This window comes from Stigmatopora argus, chromosome 17 (genome assembly GCF_051989625.1).
Source record: "Stigmatopora argus isolate UIUO_Sarg chromosome 17, RoL_Sarg_1.0, whole genome shotgun sequence".
Lineage (NCBI taxonomy): Eukaryota > Metazoa > Chordata > Actinopteri > Syngnathiformes > Syngnathidae > Stigmatopora > Stigmatopora argus.
In genome coordinates this window covers 6813128-6839066 of record NC_135403.1, presented here as the reverse complement: position 1 = coordinate 6839066, position 25939 = coordinate 6813128, and the positions used below count along the sequence as shown (strand labels likewise).

Sequence of the window (25939 nt, the reverse complement as noted above, 5' to 3'; positions counted from 1 at the left end):
TGCATTAACATAATTTTATTCGTCAATATCTCATAAGTTACACTGTTATAAAAACAGCCACAAGCGACTCAAATAGATGAATCAGAGTGTTGTCTCATGTTTGTTTGTCTTTTCCAGTGAAGTCTGTCCCTTGAGTAACTCAGCCGTGAGTGGAAACTTAGAGAATCCCTTTAAGTCCAACTTTGGGGTCCCATTCATCCTCTGAAAATGGTGTTTACTGGGAATCTTATTTCCCATGAGTTAAAAGAGTCTGATCACTGGATACTTTGGCCTTCAGCTACAAAACATTGCTTTGAATGACTAGAATATCCAAGTTTACCGATCATGGTCTGGCCAGTCAATTCATCCAACGAAACGCTCCCAATCTGAACAAGTAATATTATTTCGCACAGGAAAAGCACAAATAACTCTAAGGCAAATACAATAAATAGATGGAAATTTTGGCAAATATACATGAACTCTTTTCAGAGTAAGTAGATTTAGCAACCAGTGCCTCAAAACAGCTTCACATAAAGCAAAAAAAACCCTCAACCTTAATGATCCGAAGGTTGCAAATTCAATTTACCAGTTTTGATAAAGCATTTTGACATTTAAACAAAAGAAGTGAAATTGTAGAGCTACCAAATAGTTTTTACTCTTAAATGTTTTATTCTCAGCTTTTGGTTAAAAGGCACCAGAGGCTTGAGACAAATACTGTTGTGATGATATTTGGTGTGAGACCATTGCTTCTTTTATGGCATGTTTTGCAACCGCAAATAAAGACAATGACTACGATGCTTTGGTATGGCATTGACACCATCGACTATGTTGGTTAAGTCATAAAAATCATTGGGACGATGCCAAGGTTATGAGGAACAGAAAGGACTAAAAATAGAGCAACATTCATCAAAGCCTTTGATTAGTTTATGCTGGAATTAATTAAAAGCCCCTCATGTCTTTTATGAGCTCAAGGGACAAGAGTGTCAATGTCCTAAGATTTCCTGGCTGATAGTCTGCTCATCAGAACCTTTGATTTCTCTTTTATGAAAAACAGCATGAACCAGATGAAATAGAAGATACAGATAAAAATAACAATAACATTAAGGAAGCTTTTACAAAGAAATGTTGATTTCTTGGGTTCAAATCATTCAGAAAACTAAATCTGACTGCACCAAAGAGAAAAATAATTATTAAAACAAAATGAATAACAACATATCGTTAAATAAAGAGTCTTTTGGTGGACACGCAAGAAGAGCCCAAGTCCGGACATCGTGATAATCCATGGTCACATGCTAACTGTGAACATGCTCGCAACGCCATATGGACCAAAGATGATCCAGATCAACATTAGATCGAGTTTTGAGTTTTTCATTTGGAAATCAAACCAATCAACTACTACAAAACCTATCACAATCCTACCTGGCCAATTATTCGTGTAACTTGAGTTTGATGGCAACTGATAACAGCATGCGAGTGTGAAAGCACCCAAAATATTTGAACTTTTGCTGCATTGCTGGAATGTGTCCAGATCAAATGATCATCGAACACAAACTCCCAAAACTTTTGAACACTGCTTCAATTGTACAGTGATGCTCTAAGCAAGTCTTTTATTCAGAGTTCATTTCTCTACCACAATGGTTCAGCTCCTGCCTTTCTTTCTAGGCCAGGTTGTCACTTCGCTTGCTGCACCAAACCACCAATGCAATCATGGCCAAGGTGAGGAAAACGGGGATCAGGATGAGGATGGTGAGCGTGTCGTCCGGGGGATCGACCCATACCACTTGCTCCAAAGTGCAGTTGGAGAAAAAGTGCTTGTGTATGCGGATGATGTAGCTCTCCACCAGTGGATTTGGCCAGTAGCAGTGGACGAAGATAGATTTGTTCTCTGTGCAGAGGGTGAAGGTATGGTACTCACTGAGGACAACATGAGGCAGAAAAGGAAAAGGATGAGAAGAAAATCATCACTTGGATGACAACATCCTTGCTTCATTGTGTCGCTCGTTTAGGGTAAGTCATTTGTTTCATTCTTTGTCCATTCATTGTTGTGCCCTAACTAATTTTGTGCCCTAGGTAGACAACCCTCTAGCCCCAACATACAAACAACAGAATATATTAGGTACAGACGCTCCCCTACTTACGAACATTCAACTTACGAACAACGGTACATACGAACATGTCTGCAAATTGCGTTTAAGTCCAAAAATGTTCGCAAGTCCAATTTTGTATTTCGCCTTTTTCGGAGTAGTACTTCTTTCCGCCGCTAATACCAACGCCTGGCGCTGTGAGAGCTCAGCTCACCCAGCATCTACCTTCTTCTTCGTTGCAATGCGGAAGCGCGTGAATGTATCTCCAGTGTGCAAAGAACCTTTTTCATTTGTATCATTAAATATCTCATGCATCCAATATTGAATATGGTTGGTAAAAAGCTAAAGGCTTCTATTGAGGGAGTTGCAAGGAAGAGGCAAGCCATTTCATTTGAAACGAGTGGCAATAATAACGAAGCTTGATGCGCGTAAGAGTGGTGAGCGTTGCACATCGTTCGACCGTCAGTACCATTTATAAACAGAAAGATCGAGCAGCAGGACCCAAATATTGAACGCTGCACAAAGTTTGCAAATCAATTGAATGATGCCATACAGTGCTACCGCATCATTTATGATGAAAAAAAGAAGAAAACTGTGCAATTGTCATTAGGTCGCTTCTTTTGGCCAGTTTCTAATACATAAATCTCTCTCTACAGTACTGTACATATTCTCTCCATTTTATTAAATGTTTTTTTTTCAGTACAAACCAATGCGTGTTACTTATACAAGCCTTAAACATACAAATGCACTTGTATAAACCTTCAATATACTTATATCGGCCTTAAACATAAATTATAATACAAAATATAGCACTGAATCAACTTACAAACAAATTCAACTTATGAACAATCGCTCGGAACCAATTGCGTTCGTAAGTAGGGGAGCGTCTGTATATTATTTATGTTAATCAATACAGGTTTACATACACACATTAAATCTTGTTTTATATAGTATCATTTTAACCAAAAAATCATTTTGACCCAATTGAGAAACACAAAGGTGACAACGTATAAACAGCAATGTAAAATGCACAAAACCTGAACCACACAACACATGTTTAAAAAAATCTTTGCATAAATTAACTTAATATGAATTCAGTGCTCAGACTAACAAAAGTTTTAGTTGTCTTTTTTACACTCGGCATTAAATTGTTTTCTGGTTCATCATCATAACAAATTATGTTTTATTCATTCATTCTTCTTCTGTTCCTCGCATCCTCATAAGGGTTGCGGTAGTTGCTGGAGCCCATCGCAGCTGACCTCAGGCGAAAGGCAGACTATGCCCTAGACTGGTCGCTAGTCAGCCATAGAACACACAGGAAGACAGACGACCATTCATATTGACATTCATGCCGCCGCCGGCGGGAATCGAGTCTGTGTCTGCCCACATCGAAGTCAGAACCACTACACCACCAGGTGGGTACAATTTTGTTTCAGTAGACCAAAAATGTTATTTATATGTATATATACTCTATCGTCGAGCAGATGGTCTACACCACTAATTTTATTTGGAAATGAGGGATAATAGTCCAGACAAATGATAATTTGGGGTAGGCTCTCGTACGCCCACAAAAGTGTGCCCCATGCATTCTCCCTGATTGTGTCTTTTCACACTCCTATTGTTTTCTCAAAATGCTGTTTTTATCTCTTATTTTGGACCTGAGATTACACTTTCTCCCCTGCCTTTCTCATTTAGTTTTCTGGATTTTAATTCATTATTTTTGCACATACAGCATTAAAAGACAGGTTCACCTTACTATGAACTCAAATGACTTTACTAAGACACGACACCAGTGATTTAGAGACTGGTATTGCGTGCATCAGACTTTGAGTAAGAAATCTATCATTGTGACATATTAGGATGTATTGCCTTTTGCTCACATTTTGGCACTGCAATCCCATTTTGTTGCAACGTGCTTCCAGAGGGATTCTGAGCCTTCATGAAGGCTTTGAATAGAACTCTGACAAATCTGTAAAACCAGCCCCAATCCCTCTTTCTCTGTCTGGAATGGCCAAACCTTCAGGCAATTTTCTTGTTCAGCCCTGAATTTAGCCACACTTTATGTTTTTTAATTTACTCCACGTGTGAGGAGTAAAAGATATATGTCGTGATGTCACCATGTAGAAGTAAATTTACTGAAAGGCTGTTGATACATCATGAAGCAATTATAGATGATAAACACTGCAGCCCATCTCAACTCGTCAGTATTTAATTAATGAATCACATTTTGTTGTAATTCCTTCATTGTGTTAAATTCTGAGGATGATATTTGTGAATATTTACCCCTTTCACACAAATTATTTATATATTTAATTTGATATTTCTTTCTTTCTTTTATATATTTTTATTAATATTTAAATTATACATTTTATTTTTATTTTTTCATAATTGTTTTTAGTCTATATATTTTATTTGATTGTATATATGGGATTGGGGTCTTAGAGTTGCAGCCCAGCGTGCAAGTATGGGTCACAGGACAATATTTGCGGTCCAGATTTGAAAAAATCTATCAATAATTTATTATAAGGTCCCTTTTGGGTGGAACATATCAATTATTTAAATAGTAATAAATAATGAAGAATAAAACAAAATACAAATTTTAAAAAAAATCAATGAGCATTAAGAAAAATATTTAGAAATAAAATAAAATAAAATAATAAAGAAAAATAAATAAAATTGGAAAAAAGAAGAAGAAAAAAGATTTTTTGGGTTTTTTTTTCTGTTTCGTGACCTCCATTTCTTAATTCTTGACAATTAACATCCAATCCATTTTATTTGGGAGGGACTGAAAGCGATCGAATGAATTACGTCTAATACCCAATTCTTGTTAATGTTAATAGCTGGCTTACATACTTCTTTATGATTAACAACGCCGTAATTTTCTCCAAAAGAAAAACTACTACAAGGCCTACATGGCCTCAAATAAATGAGCCGTCACAGCTCATCACCCACCATGGTCCGAATTAATGTGTCCCCTCTGACGTCAAACCGTCACTATTGTTTTGAAGGCGCTTTACTTAACCACTTCTAATCAAATTAACTCTGCTGCCTGTAGGTGATGTATTTTATGTGCGTGTCTGGCATGTGTTGTGTATAGATGTACTTATATTCACGAGGGCCTCCAGATGCCATCGATAAGAGAAGTGTTTTTCTTCCTGTCAAATCGGAACTCAGAATCGGTGTGTAAACAAAGTGACATTTATCAGATTTTAATGCATACTCATGTAATGAGAAAGAAAATACATTTACAGGCTGTACTGAAATTTGGTAAGTGTAGAAGTTTATTAAATGGAGAGGGTTGTCTAAAGATTGGAATATAAAATATGCTCTGTGTCGTAACATATACGTTTCCGTTCTTTTGAGTATAACAATATGAATGATTAACCCAACTCCAGAAGCCAAAGTACTTGATTTGGTTTATGTTTGACTGCAACATCACATATGTAGTGTGTTGAAAGTCACTGGTCGGTATGTCTTTGTAACACATTTCGACGTCAAATATTCAGTATGCCCTTTAGCTTGCGCTCCCACTTCCATCAAATATAAAACATGGCAGTGAAACCGCCGAGGTTGAACAAAGTTCATCTCAAATCCTCGTGATGGAGAAAAATCTGCTGAATACATTTTCTTGTTGTTCATGAATACTTGATTAACAGGCAGGGAATTTTAACGTCAAAGTATACCAAGCTTAAATGTCACCTCTATGTTAAAATGTTACAAAGGAATAATTGAATTTAAAAACAAAAAACAAAGGTGATTTCTGTTCTTTTTAAGTCTTTAACTGAACAAAACTGATTAGGTTCACGTTTAGTGGCATTGTTTCCCAGGTAAGATTACCCTAAAGTTATCATATAAAGTTGTATTAGTGGCTCCCAGAAAATAACTGTCGAATTCCATTTGGCTGTCACCAGAGCCAGACATCTTTACATTATCTCAAGTCCGGATAAGGTGGCACCACAGCTCCTCAAGACATCCTGCCCCTGTAATTTGAAACCTCTGAGTGCCACAGATCAATTCTAACATCATGTTTGATTCCCATAAATGCAGGGAAAATGTGGAATCTCACCGCACGCCCTCCAATTCCAGGCTAAAAAACATCCGAACATTATCGGAGATGTTTGTGCAGCCGCAGAGCCGTGGGGAAGCTCGACACATTTGTCAAACAGAATGATGCTCTGTGGGGGTCACTGCTCTTTAAACATGAGGTTCTTTACTCCCAAAGCCCAATCCCCTCTCAGCGTATTGCTTCCCTTGTTTGTGTCTATCTCTCTATTTGCTTTCGTGCTGATGCTCTTTGCCGTGCGAGCTCGAATGCGCCTTCACTAAATTGAAATTGGAACGCGTCTCAGCATGGGTCGATGCTCTTGTGATTTGGTTCCTGTTTCCGTTCTCTAATTGCAAATGAATAAGTCGGTATGTCATTCCCCTGAGCGAGGGCATCATTGTTTTAAACTAAAGTGATGCAAGAGCGTGCTTCCTGTGTCAAGTCCACTGGAAATTAGAAGGAGAAAGTCAGGGGGGACTTTAAAATAATAAAGACTTGGACTATGTTCAAAACTTGCACTATCCCACGACTGCTGAGGTCAATTTGTGGCTTGTTCGAGACAAATCCTGATATGACGAGTTTGTATAACACATTAATGTGATGTATCGTTATGCCGTCTATTTTCCCTGCCCGGGAACACCCGTCAGAACCAAAATAGACATTGAGATATCTTAATAAACAGCATTGGAGTGTGTTTTAAATAGCGATTTGATTATGTGATAGAAAAGTGGGTTGGATCACATCATTTTCAGATGATCAGCAAAAAATCGGATAGAAAAAATATCAGGTTTTTATAATGTCATATCTAGTTTGAATTATTAATTGACGTCCAATCCATTTTAACTGGGAGTTAAACTAGATTGAACGTCTATCGCCATAAATGGCAATGAAAGAAGATTTAGGTAAAGCTAACCTTCCCAGTTGAAAAGGATTTGATGTTTAGCACAGTCAATAACAATGAGTCAAGGACTATAAAAAAACTAAATAATCCTGAGGTGTATTCATTCATTCATTGATTTTCTGTACTCCTCGCAAGGAAATGAAATTATCCAGCGACAATGTAAAATTCAAGAAAATCACAACCAAGAGAGCTCAATTCATTTAAATGTTTCAATTTGTTCATGAGAATCAAGCATTTAAACGTAAATTTTTCGCAATCTTATTTTGTGCTGCACTACTGACTTGCAAAATAATGTTTTTTTTCTTTCTTAAGCATTTCCAAGGTATCGGATCAGGCCTCAGTTTAAATCCACAACATCGAGTGACTCAGACTCGACTCACATCCAAAAATATGCAACATCCCTAGTTAGAAAACAGATTGTGATTAACGTCATGTTAGACACTGAAAGTATGTGTGGTAAAATCCATGTGTCTTCTATCTCAGAAAAGCTGTCTTTCTGACAGCCCGTCTTGGCTGATGTGTTCCTCGCCATATTTTCAGATGCTTACGAGCATGCCTGAAGTCAAACAGCTGTTTAAAAAAAAAAAAAAAAACACTCTGGGGCAACAAAGTTAAAATGTCTCATTTTAGCAGTCGAGTTGAGGTGGCATGTGAACTGTCAGTCATTTTCCTTCTGGATTTACTCCCTCATATGAGTGTTTAATCACCCACCATTACACCCCAAGTTAGTCCTTATCTTTCTCCTCTTTTAGTTCGCAGTCACAGGCATGTGGAGTTCAAAGGTTGGCCCACAACTATCAAACTCAAGGCTCAGGGGTCAAAGGTGACCCACCCCATTATTTTGATTGGCCCAGAAAAACAAATCATGTGCATCAGTTTCATGTTTCGCAGTTCCTATAGGTTTCCTCGAGTTAAATTTATGACTTTGAAAGACTGACCGCAGTGTAACTTTGGCATATTGCCACTTACAACACTCATACTGAAAAAAAACACTGCTATGACTGTTTCAATGTCATTCAATAAAATTAACTAGTGTATGGAAATAGATGTCCAATCCATTTTGACTTCAGGGAAGGGCAGCGTTCAAATGACTCATCCTTAAATGTCTTCCCACTTGATATGGATTTAATGCCTATCCTTGTCAATGGCAGTAAATGAATTAAAAACGTTGACATATCACCATCATTTTAAATAATTTAAAACCAGGATTCATTCAATTTGTTGTTTGTGTAATAATATCAGGCAAGTGAGGGAAAACAACAATGAGCTGGCCATCAACAAAAAATATTTTGACACCTTGGGGATTGGTGGAGAATTTAACCAGTTTTTTTAGGTGGATGTAAACATATTTACAGTGAAGTCATACCCGATAAAGTGAGTGAGGTTACACCAGTACTGAGGGTCGATTCGAGACATGTCACGTTTGAAGTCTTCACCACAGATCTCCACTTCCCACTCCAAGCGTGACTCATTGCAGGGTCCCCTTGGTCGAGCTGAAGTTGGTTCAACGCTGAAACTCTCAGTAACTAGGAAGTAAAGAGATGAGAACATTAAGAAATTCAAATAATTGCTCAATTGAAAGGCTGCTAAAAAATTTGATTAAATATATTGATTACCTGTCATTCCTCCCACCATCCAAGCATTGACTGCAAAACATAAAGAGAAAAAATTTAAGGCTTCTGCTAAAAAAACAAAAAAAAACATGGATATTAAACTCATATCCCTGATTTACATGTGCATCTGTCTTTGCAAGGTCAATAAGATTTAAAAAAAATGTTTAACATACCAAAAAAATCCCCAAAACATTTATCCCTTCTTGAAAAGTCTGTGCCCAACTAAATTGAGAGCGAATGGTTACATGATTCTCTAAATTATCCCCGCTGGCATTTTTGCTTGTTGAATTCAGAAAGCCATTGAGTCACAATCATACCACTAAGGTTGACTTTCATTACGGTGTGGGAAATTCATTTTCTTAACCGGTTTGGAAAACAAATGAATCTCTCCTTCATTGGCAGCCCAGTGGAGCGAGTGGTTAGCGTGTCGGCTTCACAGCTCTGGGGTCCTTGGTTCAAATCCAGGTCACGTCCAATTGTGTGTAGTTTGCATGTTCGCCTGCGTGGGTATCCTTCAGGTACTCTGGTTTCCTCCCACATTCCAAAAACATGCACGGTAGGCTAATTGGACACTCTAAATTGCCCCTAGGTATGGTTGACGGTCTCCTTTTGCCCTGCAATTGGCTGCCCACCAATTCAGGGTGTCCCCCGCCTCTGGCCCAGAGTCAGCTGGGCTAGGCTCCAGCACCTCCCGCAACCCTAATGAGGATAAAGCGGTTTAGAAAATGAGATGAGATGAGACATTCATTCATTTTCCGAAGTGAGTATCCTCACTAGAGTCGCTGGGGGTGCTGGACCCTATCCCAGCTAACTACAGGCACTAGGCGAGGGCCAGCCAATCGCACGGCAAAGGAGACGGACAACCATTCACACCACCAGCCTACCATGTTTTTGGAACGTAGGAGGAAGTCAGAGTACCCGGAGAAAACCCACACAAGCCCCGGGAGAACATTCTAAAACCGCAACGTGAGGACCCACAGGGGTCAAACCCTCGACCCCAGAACTATGAGGCGGGCGCGCTAACCACTCGGCGGGAGAGCAGGGCGGGGTTCGAGCAGCCACCCCCTCTGCTAGCCCCGGGCGCCGACCGCCACTGCATAAATCGAGCCCATGCCTGCCCACACCGAAGTCGGGCGAATGAAGCACAACACAATTCAGACGGCGGCAATATATTATTAATTGTCATAAAAAATGTTATTGCTCAACAACAATATCCATAATTCATTACAGTTATAAAAAATAAATTAATAAATGATTTAAATCTTAAAGTCCATCCTTACACAGATTAAAACAGGTTACTAAAAAGTCTGCAAAAAGAATTGGGACTATGTAATGATATTTTAAGAAATATTTTTGCACAAATGCATTCGATGGACATGTTTATGTAGAAATTGTGCATTTATTTCCAATTTTCAAACAGTTCCTTGCTACTTTCCGGACCGACCTGGATTTGAACCCAGGACCCCAGAGCTGTGAGGCTGACGTGCTAACCACGCAAGTCGCCATGCAAGTTTTCCAATGGAAAAATGTGGACTAAATGACTACCTCAAGGACAAACGTGAAATATAAGGTAAGTCAGATTTGTGCAAATTCTATGCCATTTATTAAGATGTTTTATGTATGAATATTAATAATTAAATGTTATGGGTAGATCATTTATGGGTAGTAAAAATACAGCTAGTGATGGCATGTGTGATACTGGTGTGTGGGCATAGCGAGTACTTCTGATGTTGCTCACACTGGTCCTCACTGTGCTCAGGTAGGTTGTCTGTATGCCTAGATATATGGAAAATTATAGGGAACATTGGTCCTTTGTGTTAAAAAAAATCCTGGTACTCTTCTATTATATTAAACCCCTTTTAACTTGAATTACTCAATTTAGTATACATTGGCCCAGTCCATGTTGTTAGAATCTGCAAATGAGTTTAGTTTTTGTCCCTCTGTCTTTCATTGTTTTTGTCCATCTAATTAGCTCATTAGTTTCTTCTATTGTTCGTGAGTCCTCACAAATCTGATTCATCAGCTTTTTTTCTCAGTTTCTTGTGTGCCAATTATCTTATTATTTTGAGCATGTATTTAAGCTCGTTGCAGTCTTTGTTATTTCATTTTGTTGTTCACCCCTGCCTTATCCTTGCCTTTTTAATGGTATTTTTTTCATTCAACACGTTGTCTTTTAATTAGACCCTCTGCTTTAGAATTGGCTATTATTATAGCCAATCATTCCTAATATGGTTTCAACTACACGTTTTTTAAACAGAAAAATTATTTCCTACTTTTCATTCATCTGTAAACATAAACACATTATTGCTCAGTATATTGCAATATGCTCTCTCTATTGGATCATCTGCGATCGGTTAGCCACCGATTCAGGGTGTCCCCCACCTCTGGACCGAAGTCAGCTGGGATAGGCTCCAGCACCCCCCGTGACCCTAGTGAGGATTAAGCGGTTCAGAAAATGAATGAATGTACAGTGGTACATCGACATACGAGCACCCCGACATACTAGCATTTTGAGATACGAGTAAAATTTCGAGCAAATGATTATCTCTAGATACGAGAAAATTTTCGAGATACAAGAAAGCCAGGTGGCCAAGACATGAGAGGCTCTTTATCATTGTAGCGCACTGTCTTTTTTGCCGCATCTCTTTCGTGTATAACAGATATCTACGAGCACTGGGCGGAGCGTTGCATTTTTTTCAGTGCTTTTTTTCCGTCACTGAGCGCGAATGGCATAGCTGTCGCTAGTACTAGGAGTATATATTACTTCTCGTTGGCAAGTCGTCGTGCGTTATCCTATTGTGAGGACATTTGTATGCATCATTTTCGGATTATTTAGAAGGGAATACAAAAGCAAACAGCCCATCGATAGAGAAAATCAGGGTGGAGGCGGGGCAAACAGCCGGAAGAACAAAAGGTATAAAAATGTAAAAAAAAAAATACAATTCAGTTTAGTGTAAGGTTAGATTAAACTTATTTTTGAGTGTGTCTGCATCGTAATCCAAGTTTATTTAAATGTGTTTATGTTATATTACGATTCACCGGTGCAAAAAGTCTCCCCCACTTTATTTACTGAGAGCTCGCTTACAGAGAGATTTTCGGTAATGACAACACACTCAAGATTTAAGTGCTTTTTTTCCCACACTAGATTTGTGGCAGACACTTCAGAGACCCTACTGTTTGTATACAAACCATTATACTATCAGGTCTGTTGGACATTATCAGAGGATACCGGAGTAAAATCCTTGTCTCAGAAAATTAATTAACTTTGGCAGCGCTGAAGCAACCCCTTAGGCCTTCAACCTGTTTAAAACAGATAAACCTTGATGTTTGCCACCTAGTGCCAGGAAATTTTCTCTTACCTTTAATTGCTACTCACAAAAATCCTCAAGCATTTAGTCCAACAATATAACATTCTAATAAAAATAAATTTTGTTCCCAACGCACAATAGCCAAATATTCCACATGCATTTGTTGATAATAAAAACAGCAAGAGTACCACAAAATATCTAAGGAAAAATGTGGCGTATTATCCGTGCTATTATGCGCACCTTCAATAAATTGCCTATCTTAACATTTGTTTTGTATATAAGGCGCACTGGAGTAGAAAGCCGTACTAGAGGTGGTGGTGGAGGTCTTAGTAGAAATAGTAGTAGTAGTAGTAGTAGTAGTAGTAGTAGTAGGGGTTTGTGTTGTACGTCCACTAGATGGAGCTGTACATAGTAGTAGGGGCTGTGTTATACATACACTAGATGAAGCTGTAGTAGTAGTAATAAAGGGTGTTATACTTCCACTAGATGTAACTGTAGTACTAGTAGTACATGGTTGTTATAGATCCACTAGATTGTGCTGTCGCATTAATAGTAGTACTAATAGGGTGTTGTGTTATACATCCACTAGATGGAGCTGTAGTAGTAGTAGTAACAGTAGGAGTAGTTACGGGTTGTATTATACGTCGATTAGATAGAGATGTGCTAAAGGGAATTTCATACAATTATTGAGCAATATTGATACGTATGTATATAAGGCAGAGTGGATTATAAGACGCACTACCGGCTTTTCAGAAAATTGTCTTTTAGTCGCGCTTTTTAGTGCGGAGAATACAGTAATATAATTTTAATACATAATGTCCTGAAGAATGTCAAGTCCAGTTTTTAGATTTTAATTACTTCTAGGGATAACACACAGCAGTATTTGTTTAAATCACACATTGACTGGCGGCCCGAATGAGACCTATTGAATCAAGAAACTGAAGGACTGTCAATTTTTATTATTGTATACCATTTGTCACAGTGTATTAATTTTCTTGGTTTAAAATTACCACCCGATCTAGATGGTGTGTGAATACAATGGATAAATCTTTTACATTTTTACCGCCAAAGGACAGAAATTGTGATACTAAATCTTCTCCATGAGACAAAACTGGCCTGAGTAGCAAGTAAGCGTGTGTGAGTGATTTGCTCACTCAGTGAATCATGCCAGTTTGGGACTTATTGCAATTTGCTTCACTCACAGTTGAACAAACAGCCAAATTCAGATTTGGATTGTAGCAGACCTTGCCAGAATAGAGAATTTTACAGCAGTAGTATATTGTTCAAACCAGCCATTTCGGGCCAATAAAATGCATAATTGGTGTGACAAATACAAATGACAGCACATTAGCATTCAACCGGAATCACATTTGTACCCATTTGAGGTGTATGACAGGAAGCAGGTGGAGGCCAGACAGCAAAACAGTGGTACTTCACTAGAGATGGATAACATGTTGATGCTGAGGCCAAAGAGAGGAGCACTCTTAAATAATATATTAAGACTCAAATGTGAAGCCGCATTCATAAATGAATCTGTGAAAAGGGTAATTCGCAAAGGGAAAATGAGAAAGAGGCCTGTTTTAGTAATGTGTTAATGTAATAGTTAATTAACTTCTTATCCATGACACCGTGTATAGGGGCAGCATTAATAGAACTTTTAGAGAAAAGTTAAACTCCACTTTTAAATATAGCATCAGTAAGTGGGCTTGTTTTCACTCCGGTGAATAATTGACTGTTGGCATCACCATCATGTGACCTTTGTTTGCCTAGCAAGAGAAATGTGGAAAGGAAATGAGGAAATGGAAGAAGAATTAATGTTGTAATTGTTCCTAAATATAACTGAAGCTGAGCTAAACAGGTGCTGCTTGTTTATCGGTCTATGTTGTCAGCTAACTTGAATTAATTCAGACATACTTTGTTTTTGTTTTGTGGTTTTTTAAACTTTTGTTGCAAAGCTTCTTAATTGCAGCAGTCCTTTATCAGGCACTCGCTTAGCTAGCTAAGCCTGACCACCAGCTGTGGAAAAAGATAAAAATACAAAAACAAAGTAACAAAAGTAACCATCTCGACCCTATTTATTTTATTTAAAAGGTTCCATCTTTTATTAGTTTCAACACAGGGATTAGTAAGTATGCAAAATGCATCCTGAAGAGGAAATTAAGAAGTCAATTAATGCTGAAGGCAACATTTTTAATCTAATTAGTTCATTAGGAAAGGAAGCAAAGACAGACGCTCACTAGACTTCCTGAATAGCTAAAACGTGTGTGCTCAGTAAATATTGAAACCTAAAGATTGTGTTGACTCCCACTCAATGAAACAGAAAGGAAAATAATGCAACAAGAGCGTAAACAGAACCCAATTAAACTAAGAGTAAAATGGATCATTGCTAAATTTATAAGGAATTATTATTATTTTATTATTATTTTATCCATGTGAGTCAGTTTCTCAGAAGTTGCATGTAATGTCAGCATAACCTTTATAACACCTTATTCAAAAAAACATTGTGGTTTTTACAGGTGTAGAGTGTGAGATTTTTCTCATGTTAGATAAACTAAATTCTAAATTGCCTATTTTACTAAGTGTGTGCCCTGCAATTGACTGATGAGAAGTAAAAGATGTGCTCTCAATCAGCCTTAGTTAGCTTGGACAGGATTTATCTCACCCATGAGCCTAAGAAAGGATAAGCAGTAAGGAAAAAAAGCATGATTGTTGGATTAATACATGAGATATTTTACCTCCTCCTATTCCGCCTAGTTCAGGTATGAAAGGTTTTCAAAAAAAAAAAGAATTTGACTAAAATGTCTTTAGATAAAAATCAGGTCTATTTTGAATTTGAATGAAATTCTGATATAAATCTGCTAATGCTACGTCAAAGGACGGACTGAAATAGTGTAACATTAAATATAAGATATATTAGATTGTGCACTTTAATAAAACTTTACTCTGTTAACTTGCTTTATGGTAGCTTTTTAAATATTTTTTATGTTTTTAATCTATATATTTATTTTTGAGAGAGTCTGGTTATACTAGAGCACTGTGATATTTCTTTTTAGTATCGAAAACTTACTACAATCTGCCACAGACTGGATATAGAGTAGTTATTCATTTGACTCAATTAGGTTCAATTCCCAAGTAATGAAATTGTCAATGATTCATCGGGAGCCGGAATTCCATTGGAAGAGAGCTGCGAGACTCCTGCCACCCAAAACAAGATAATCAGTAAAGAAATTAGGTTGATGGATGGAACCCACTGTTAGAGTTGTATATTTACTCTGTTTTAGTTGCTGATGGGGCCTCTCAAAAATTCGAAGTACGGAATGAGTTCATTTGAATCAGAATTAGAAAAGGAAATTGAATGCTTTATATCACATCCAGCAGTGATTTCAATCAACAGCCCTTCCGAGTCCTTTTAGAGTTTTGAAGCTAAAGAATCTAGGATACTCTTATTAAAGACAAATACCCGCAAAACACGATGGCTGGGGAAAAAATGCACTTGGATGAATTCATTTGCCACTCTTGACTTTTCAGTTCTCTCTGAATATACTTTTCATGCACTGTTGACCATCTGCAGAGGAACAAAAGAGGAGATCAATGAAATTGCAAACCTCTGAAGGAAGTGATTAGGCCTGGGAAGTATGAGCAGATTAGATCTTTACTTTCTGATTAGAAGACAAATAGGCATTAACGGTGATATAGACTTCTTCATTGCTTTTCTATAGGAACTAATTTCAGGTTTTTAATTAGTCAAACACATTTTTTTGTGTTACGATCGCGCCGAGACGTCATGGCGCTATCGGAGGGATTTGGACCCAGTAGCGGGGAAGCAGGAGGAGGCGAGACAAACTGAGCTCATGACAGTAACTTTAATGACTCAAAAGCTTTACAAAATAACAAGGACTTGTACATCCCAAAACGAAACTAAACCGGAGCAGGGAGAACTGTACCTATGCGGCGATGTATGCAGAGTCACGCAGGACGATCTGACAATGACTAACCACTTCCGTGGTGCTTAAATACACACATCAGGAAGTAATCAAGGATAACTTGCAGCTGCTTGAACCTAACGGCAAGCCAGGTGGGACAAACGAGCCGCTCCTGACATTTTGAATGTGTTTGAAGCCAGAGATCCTGAAAAAAAAAACACACAAGCACTGGAACAGCATTTGAACCCAAGTGTCAAAGCTGCGAGGCAGACATGCTAACCACTATGCCACTACGATAACAGCTAATGTCTTCTTTCCGCATTTGTGATTCCATGTCTTGGTTCTCAAGGGAATAACCGCTACTCCAACAAAGCCTAGAGGTCATCTGCTTAAGGTCACTGAGGCAGATTGCTGATGGTGGCTGATATTTGAAAGAATTCCCTCCACGGCAGATGTTGGGAGTTGAATGGATGTGAAAACAGCTTTGCATAGCACTATCAATTAACATTCCAAATATGCCTCATGTTAAATCACTGCTAAAGAAATCCTGTGATGGTATTTTTGGGAATGCAGTATGCCGTACAACTCCTTTTTAAATTATATCAGCACGTCCTAGTTTTGGAAGGGCTCCTGTGATTTAAGTATATTTATAAAAAAAGAAGAAAAAAGAGAAAAGTGTAATACAATACAGATAAAGGAGTCCCTCTTCCGGATACAGCAGTGCCATGAGCAGATAAACTTAATGTCTTAATTTGCAAATGCATCTTATTAAAGCCTTTATGTAACAGGCACTGATAATGGGAAGAAGCGCATCTCATAATATGCCAGTTAGATTGACCCTACTATTAACATGCTAAGTACCTCATCTACATTCCATTGTGTAAAATCCAAATGAAAATGTTCGATGTTTGCATTAATTTAAGCAAGCTGTGGATAATAGATATGGAGAAGCCATATGATTAGGACAGAGAAAATTCCCTGATTCAACAGACTGTGAATATTTTTGGCGTGGATGTAATGGATCGTGATTCCGACTCTCTTTGGTTTTCTCGTACACCTCGACCCAATTCTTCCGATGTTCTGTACTGTTTCAAAAACAAGAAGCCTTTTTCCTCGGAAAAGTCATTGGTCCATTTTGTACTAAATGCACTTGACAGTATTAAGAGTTGCAGATGTTCAAACTGTTGCCATACATGAAATTGAGCATCAAATATTTTCTTTTCCAGACCAACTCACATAAAACATTTTCTCTAGCTGCTTCTTTAAAGAAACAACATCACTTAATCTTAATGAAGGACATTGTCCCCCCACTTTGTCTGTTTGTTAAGATGGAAAAGTCAAGTTGACACAGCTTGGCAAGTGACTCTTCGGGAAGAGCTAAAACATTGCAGTAAAATAAAAGCATTATCGCACTCACTTTAGTCAAAAATTAACATTTCATTAACAATCATGTATTCTCAAATATTTTAAGAACTGGTAAAATGTTACAGCTTACTGCGTGTGGTATACACTTGAGAGAAAAATAACAAATTACAACAATGTGGAGTCAAGCATCTAAAATCAATACAGATCTTGTAATTTTGAAGAAAAATACAGTTGACACCCACAGTAAAATACAAGGGAAATGAAATTAATGTGGAAAGTAGCTCTGCAAAAACCTTCCTGTTGCCCCTCCATTTAGCTTCAATTTTATTCATTTTAATGTAGGTTTATCATACATTGTTTCATTACAATATTTTAGTCATTTAAGGTGCAAATATTAAACTGCTCACTAATTAGTTGGCCTTAGGGTGAAATTTCTGCTTAAATCTGCTTACTATATTTGTGTATTCATTCATTTAACGAACCACTTCGTCGCGGGGGGTGCTGGAGCCTATCCCAGCTAACTATAGGGTCACCCCAATTCGGTGGCCAGCCAATCGCAAGGCACAAGGAGACGGACAACCATACACACACACTCATACCCAATTTAGAGTGTTCAATCAGCCTACCATGCATGTCCCAGGGGGGAACATGCAAACTCCACACAGTGCAGACCAACCTGGGATCGAACCCTTGAAACACAGACTGCGAGCCCACCCGAACCACTCTCCACCTGGCCGCTGGAGTTTGTTATCCATTAAAAAAAGACTAAAAAGTGCTTGAAGATGCTTTCCTTTATCACTACCCAGTATAAATAGGTAACTCAAAATTAAATATTCATGATATTCTGTGGGAACACTGACGTACATCTGTGACTCATTAACCCTTCCTAATGAAAGCACACTCTTGACACGCAAACCTTTTTGATGTACCCTGCAATGTACAATGTAATGAAGGAAGGGCAGAACACATGGCCTTTGAGAAATTGAGCACTAATGATTCAAACCCATTACATGTAACCCTTTTCTGCCATTGGAAGCACTATCAGCAAAGGAGAAGCACATGCAGTAAAAGGCATTCGTTTAGACTTTAGACACTGCAGGATAATAATGAGGAGGAACGAATCACATTAGAATTAATTAGGCTATTTTATAGGGAGCGTCACCGAGAGACAAAGTGACAAGAGGCTGGGGGAGTTGAGTTTCAGTTGTAATAATGATCTCAGACCTTTTTATGGGTCTAAAATAGGGAGCGTTTTGGTTTAGGACACCCAAATTCTCAAGTTTCTTCCAACACCCAGGCTGTTTAATGGTTTGAGTTTGATTTATTTAATAATGTACAGCACATATTAATGAACATAGTCATATTCAGGCGGCCCAGCTCTGGGGTCATGGGGTCAAATCCAGGTCGGTCCAGCTGTCTGGAGTTTGCATGTTCTCCCTGGGCCTACGTGGGTTTTCTCCAGGTACTCTGGTTTCCTCCCACATTCCAAAGACATGCATGGTAGGCTGATTGGACACTCTAAATTTCTCCATACGGCTGGCAACTGATACAGGGTGTCCCCCGCCTCTGGCCTGAAGTCAGCTGGGATAGGCTCCAGCACCCACCGCAACCCTAATGAGGATAAAGCGGTTCAGAAAATGGAAAATGAATATTTATATTCATGTTGAAAGTAAAGTCTGTAAAGTCCATTCTTTAGTCATTTTAACAGATCCAAGACAGGAATGACCACTGTATTTTTTAAAATGTTTTTTTAAGATTATTAACAATGTAAATTTTTCCTAGTGAGTTTGGTCACATCAGTTTTTCTCAAGATCATTTACCTGTACTTATTACAGTATACTGAGTGTGTAAACCAAGAGTGTCAGACTCGGGTTGGTTCGCGGGCCGCATTAACGTCAACTCGATTTCATGTGGGCCGGACCATTTTAGATATAATATTTTGATTGTTTTTTTTATAAATGGATGAAAAGAACTGGATTAAAATCCCTGAATATTCAGTTTTTTATAGATCTAAAACAATGTTTATTTGGGCTTTTTATTTTATTTTTAGATTTTACAAAATGATTTTGGAACTAAAAACAGAAAAAAATGGATTAAAAAATTACAATTATTGATTTAAAAGGGGGAAAATCTGGAAATTTAATATACATCTATACTCTTCATTTTAATTTGATCCTAAAACAGAAAGTCGGCACTCAGGATTTACTTTCCCGGGCCACACAAAATGATGCGGCGGGCCAGATTTGGCCCCCGGGCCGCCACTTTGACACATGGTGTAAACCATTAACCTCATTTGAAATTTAACGCATTCCAGTGTTAACCCCTTCTTTGCTTCGAAGTGGATATTTGCACATTTTCCTCATTCAACTTCAATGTATTAGGTTGGCATTTTCCACTCCAGCGCTTTTGCTTTCCGCGGGATTGTTTTGAAAATATATTTGTAATATTTTGGTCAATGGCAATAGAAAGTAAAAGCAACATACATTTTTTACTAACTCGAAGAGAGACTGGTGTCAGCAAGACCTCGGTGTCAGATTTTGACACAAGCAGGAGTAATGTGGAGAAAGTTCAAACCTCTTCTAGTACATGAAATTTTCACAGACTCCTGAAAGATTAATCATGCACCAAAAAAGCTTTTTTTTCTACTATATAGGATAGACACACATTAATCTTCCTTATGTAGCTAATAAAACATATTTGCATCTCTTTGAATACTGCCTATTTGTCCCATTAAATGGATGTAGACATATTCATTGCAGGAAGTTTACAGCATAGAGACGGATTTTATGAGGGCTTAATAAGGAACAGAACAAGCACAATGTAATGTAAAAAATGTACTGTTTACGTGCAAAATGAGAGCGACCACATGGCGAATATGCCATTTCTCATATTGAGACAAGTCAAGTCAAAGTCAAAAGCCTTTATTGTCATTTTACAACAGCTGTGTATAATGAAATTAGTGGTGCTACTCCACAAAGTGGGTGTTTCCCAGTAAAAATATGAATAAGTAATTTTAAAAACGCTTCAACCGCATGCACAAATTTGGTCGGCAATGTAACCGGTCTGACGGTAGTGCCATATCGTTGTCCACACTGAACCAGTGTAATCATGGTTGGAGTCGAGCGTCCTGAATACTGAGCTAAAAGCAGTTTTAGCGACCGGGACGCTTTTTGAGTCTTGTACCACTGAGAATTAATACTAACTATATATATATATATTACCAAATATATTATGTAGTGGAAGTTGGGTGCGAAATGTGGAAGGTGGCTGTATTCTTGAAATCTTCCAATCTTCATAGGAAACCAATGTCAAAGATGAAGCTATTGACTTGCCACCATTTTTGTTAACTATGTTGAGTTGAGAGACAGGAGCATCATTTATTCAGGCGTTCAATCTATTTGACAATAGAATTGCTTTGCCTCCATCTTTTGACCTCAATTCGGATGCGCTCCCCACTTAATTAAATATTACAATATGCTGGTCCATCCTTTTCTACGCCAGCGTAGGTGCAAAAAGCATGGCAATCTTTGTCAGCACTACCTTTGATAGTATTTTGATTTTAGCATCACATCTTTAAAATGTTTCTGGCAGTGGCGGGCCGTCAGGGCCTTCAAGGCCTTCTCTGCTGGCCTACGAAATATCTGAATCATATATTATATTTTTTCCATCAATACTTATTAAATAATTCCAAATTGTCTGTTAGCTTCCTTTCATTGCTTTTTCCCCTGGTTGTACTGCTTCCAGATGTGTGTTTTCATATTGAAGCATTTAACCAATCACATTTCAGCCATTATTTGTTGCCAGGGTCAGAAATCTGCCTCAAAGCCTTCACAATCAGTTCTGCGTCGATAAGACTGTTGCTTTAACCAATCAGATTTCGAGTTGGCAACACCACAATGTCTTGTCGCAGGCGTAGGGATACGTCATTGCCTTCTCACAGGCGTAGGGATATGTCATCACTTTCACCAACTATGATTGGCTAGTGATTAGCCAGAGCTGCCAAACTGTATCTGTAGCGAGCTGCACAAGCAAATATTGTTGTGTTGATTTAAAGCCATTTTCAAGACGGACTATGCCAGAAATACGACAGGACAGGCTCGACTTTGAGCATTAGCTTCAATTGCGATATAAAAGAAGGAAGAAAGAAAGGAGGATGGATATTGTGTACAGTTAAAAAGGATTTTTGGTGAGTAAAATATGGCTATATTCCTAAATAATATTTTAATTGTGGGCCCGGTTCTGATATCTGAAAAGCTCCAGTGTTTGTATTTAAGCTCCAGTATTTGTATTTAATCACTAAATGCTGCTAGGGAGTGGATTTTACCCCATTTTAGTGTAATTTTTGCCATTTCGCCATTGACGTCCATCGCTGTCTTTTCCCGGGAAAATCACCCCCGGCCCGGTTGTAATGTCTGAAAAACTCCAGTATTTGTATTTAATCATTAAATGCTGCTAGGAAGTGGATTTTACCCTTTGAAGGCGCTACAAGAAAATGCACGGACCGCCACTGGTTTCTGGTGACTAACCAATGCAGAACACAGATTCCATTTGTTATCAGATTAACAATGTATGGAATCAGTGGGAATCTTTACAATTTCGCTTTTCCCTTTTCTTGCTAAATCTAGAAAAGAGAGATAGCCACATACTGGAAACTGTAGGCAGCCAAAGTTTGGCAACAAAAAGGTACACTGTACCTTGTACACAATGTTACTTTCCCATGTCAGTGGCAGAGAAAAGGCCTAAGGCATGTTCCCTTGCTGAAAGTGAATGAGGAGCTATTTATTGGCCCGAGCAGATGCTTTGCCCTCAGTGGGACTCCTTTTTACTCTGTCGTGCAGATGGAGACCTCTTACTCAAGAAAAGTGTGGGCCTCAGCGTGAAAGCAACAAATTACAGTTAGAATCTCCAATTTTTTTCCCTTGAACGAACAGCTCTCGAACTTTCTTTTTCCCAACAGGGATCCTCGATGGGAAAATCTTCTAGTCTAGACATAATGTGAGGAAATCCCTGCTGCTGGTTCATAGTTAACTGTGCCACGATGCAACCATATGAAACTGTTCTCCATGCGTTTTCCATTTGATCAGAAACAGAGAGAAAAGACAAAGACAAATGGAAATGCAAGCATTATGTTTGAGCACTGCCGTGAGGGCCACAGCTGTCACATGGCTGAGATCCATGGGGAGGAGGTTCCAAGTGGAAGCCAAACAGACCACATCCTCTTGTCTACAATGAGTTTTTCAACCAGCAAAAAAAAAAAACCTTCCTCAAGTTTGTCGGAGCTCGTCTTCCCACAGCGAAGCACAATCTGACAGCAGCTACAAAGCCGATGCACAATGCCTGAAATTGGAATCCTGCAACTCGTCAAGCGTGGACATCACGTAATGCCGTCTGTGACGGGTAATGTGGCGCCAAGGCTTGACAGCAGTACAATCAGACCCTGATAGTCACACCGTGCTGGTGAGTGAACCAGACCCCCTCAACCCCCCACCACCTCTTTATCACCATCAACCACTTCTGCTTTTCTCATAGCTCCCCCAAAACTTCTATACACATTTATTCTGTATTTAAGACAGTCTACCTTCCAGAAAGGAGAAGTGACGTATGTTATGGTGATGTATGCAAACACGTCAAAAATGTGCTCACCATCATGCCACCAATTCAACTCTTCTACGTACATGACTCGCAACATTTCCGCCAGATGAAACATACTTTCATACATGATTTAATCCTTTTAGCACCAGCTAATGAGCCAAATCCAGAAGGTCCCATTGGCCACGATATAGGTCAGTTCAGTCCATTGGGGCGTGATATGGTATAGTCCCACTTTGGGACTGGTCATAGAGTGGTGGTTCATGTTATATTCATTCATTTTACATCCCGCTGATCCTCACAAGGGTCGTGGAGGGTGCAGGAGGCAATCCCAGCCAACCAAAGGCACAAGGAGACAGACGATCTTTTACGCTCACACTCATAATTTGGGGAATTATTGCTCAATCAGCCTACCCTGCACGTTTTGGGGATTTGGGAGAAAACCCACACAAGCCCCAGAAGAACGTGCAAATACCACACAGGAAGGTCCACACCTGGGTTGAACCATGGATCTCTGAACTGTGAGACCAACACACTAACCACTCAGCCAACAGGCCACCATTATATGTTTATTTTTATTTCCTGAAGCCTAACTCATGATATATTTTGCCCAAGCAGATCATTTTGGTCTCAATATTTGATAACGTAAAAATTTACTGTATGTAAAATAATAATTGACAATTAACATTTGAACAAAATCTGAAATTAAGTGCAGCAGAAAATAAAAGAGAAATGTCGCACTGGAGTATACGTCGCTGGGATTGCAATTTTTTAAGAATCTAAGAACATTAAAGTAAGAATAGTAAAATGGAGAAAAACATGTCTAAATAAACATCTGTTAACATATCAATTTTTCAGAAAATTAGAGCCGAAAAACAAACCATAAGAGGGTGTTGGTGGTCAGAGAAAAAAAATAACATATTTTTTGCAATATTTTGGTACACCACTTTTCTAAATGACAGCAGAAGCAGCAACATTTATTTTTAATGTAAAATATTTTTATCAGTTGCATTCAATAGAGTTATTTTTTAAGTTTTTTGTTGTTGATGTTTTTTACAATGTTGCAATCTCACCCATAGCGCAAGTGTACTTTATGCCTTATTAAATTCTGCAGGTGCAACTATATCATGAGACGTGTTTATATTGAGAAAAACCTTGTATAAAACATTTTCATTGTATTATTTTCTACTGTCAAAGAATAGTACTCACCCAAAACCCCAACAATAAAAAGTTTCAGCACTGCAAACTCATTCCTATCCATCCCGCTGTGTGGATCCAGTTGGACTCCGAATGAAAGCTCAGCTGCAGCTCGATCAAGATGTACATTTGAAGCGGACCATGTTTATCCCTAAAAGACGCAAGCAAGTTCCATCATGCTGCCAAGAGACTCGAGGGAACTGTCGAAAGACTTTGGATCCGAGAAGGGGGGCACACACAATAATACAAATACATAAAGATTCCTCTGCGCAATGTCCGTGCGTCTTGGTGATGGTGATAGAGACTTGTCTGTGGTGAGGAGTCCGAGCTCAGCACCAGTCCTGCATCCCAAAGAGGAGGGGGTGTGAGAGGGGAGTGAGGGAGGAGGAGTGTGATTCGGTCATCCATACCTAATAAGTACTAGTCAATTAGGTTTATGCTTATGTCATAGAAACGGTTAATATTTTTTTGTTTTCCCTTTGCTTTATTACGTGCAGGTTTTATTTTGGTTACGCCTAAATACATCAGTGACCTGATGCGAAGTCGCCGAAAAAAATAACGTGGCAACACTGACCTCGTGTGGCCATTTTTTTCAATACCGCTAATCTCCAGTGCGTCAGTTTCAAGCGCACTTAAAACGATTATGCATACTATATTTTCTGACTGGTGACTACTAATGTTAAATTTGGCATGCTAATATCAAATTAGATCTTATTATAATGCAATATGCTGCAACTAAAGCACTATCTGAATATAATAGGCATTTAAAGTTGAGTGCACAAGCATAATATGTCATGTTTGTGCACATTTATAATATCCAGTGCTATGGCACTGGAGAAATTTTTAAAAAAGGCAGTAGATATTTACTAGAGGAGACAAAGCATATAAGCCATATTTCAGTTTTAAATATGTGCCCAGTTATTTTCTCATCTATTTTTCCCATTACATCTTTCATGTGTGGTCTCACTTTCCAGCAACACACTTTATATTATAATGCAGTGATTTTCAATTTGGGGAAACAAACAAATAACTTTAATTTTCTATACTGCATGAATGTTTACTTATGCTATGATTTTATACTTTTGCTTCCTACATAGATGCCACACATCTATCTGTACTTTTTACTTCTTTCTTGACAAACCATTTTTTATTTAACTTGCCTTTTACCTCTTTAAATGTCAAACCATGTCAATTGAGTTTTACATTGGGATGTACAACTTTATATATTGTGTATATGACATATACACAATATACGTGTATATGTGTGTATGTATGTGTATGAGTGTGTATGTGTGTGTGTGTGTATGTGTGTATGTATGTGTGTGTGTGTGTGAATATTTGTGTATGTGTGTATGTGTGTATGTGTGTGTATGTGTGTATGTGTGTGTATGTGTGTATGTGTGTGTATGTGTGTATGTGTGTGTATGTGTGTATGTGTGTATGTGTGTATGTGTGTATGTGTGTGTATGTGTATATGTGTGTGTGTGTGAATATGTGTGTATGTGTGTATGTGTGTATGTGTGTGTGTGTGAATATGTGTGTATGTGTGTGAATATGTGTGTATGTGTGTATGTGTGTATGTGTGTATGTGTGTGTATGTGTGTGTGTGTGAATATGTGTGTGAATATGTGAATGTGTGTGTATGTGTGTGTGAATATGTGTGTATGTGTGTGTGAATGTGTGTGTATGTGTGTGAATATGTGTGTGTATATATATGTGTGTATGTGTGTGTGCGTGTGTGTGTGCGTGTGTGTGTGTGTCTGGATTTAAACCCAGGTCCCCCACTGTAAGGCCGACGCGCTAAACACTCAAGCCGCCGGGATTGTATATATGTAGTACATTATATTGTGTGTATATACGTGTATGTATATATAAATGTAACTTTTTTTCTTCAGTACAATTAATGATCATTTCAATATTGATATTGTGCAACAC

The 25939-nt window shown here is 38.3% G+C and overlaps 1 protein-coding gene across 2 annotated transcripts; it reads right to left on the bottom strand.

The window, feature by feature from the left end:
- Positions 1-24343, bottom strand: LOC144092087 (receptor activity-modifying protein 3). 2 transcript variants are annotated; one of them, XM_077624864.1, is made up of 4 exons: positions 24017-24343; positions 8626-8655; positions 8376-8535; positions 1-1893 (listed from the first exon to the last, which is right to left on the bottom strand). In XM_077624864.1, the coding sequence occupies exons 1-4, from the start codon at positions 24066-24068 to the stop codon at positions 1638-1640; spliced, it is 498 nt and encodes a 165-aa protein (XP_077480990.1). In that variant the 5' UTR covers positions 24069-24343; the 3' UTR covers positions 1-1637. The 2 variants fall into 2 exon arrangements, with proteins under 2 accessions (XP_077480990.1, XP_077480991.1); XM_077624865.1 differs by lacking the exon at positions 24017-24343 and adding an exon at positions 15875-16073.
- Positions 24344-25939: the final 1596 nt, after the last annotated feature.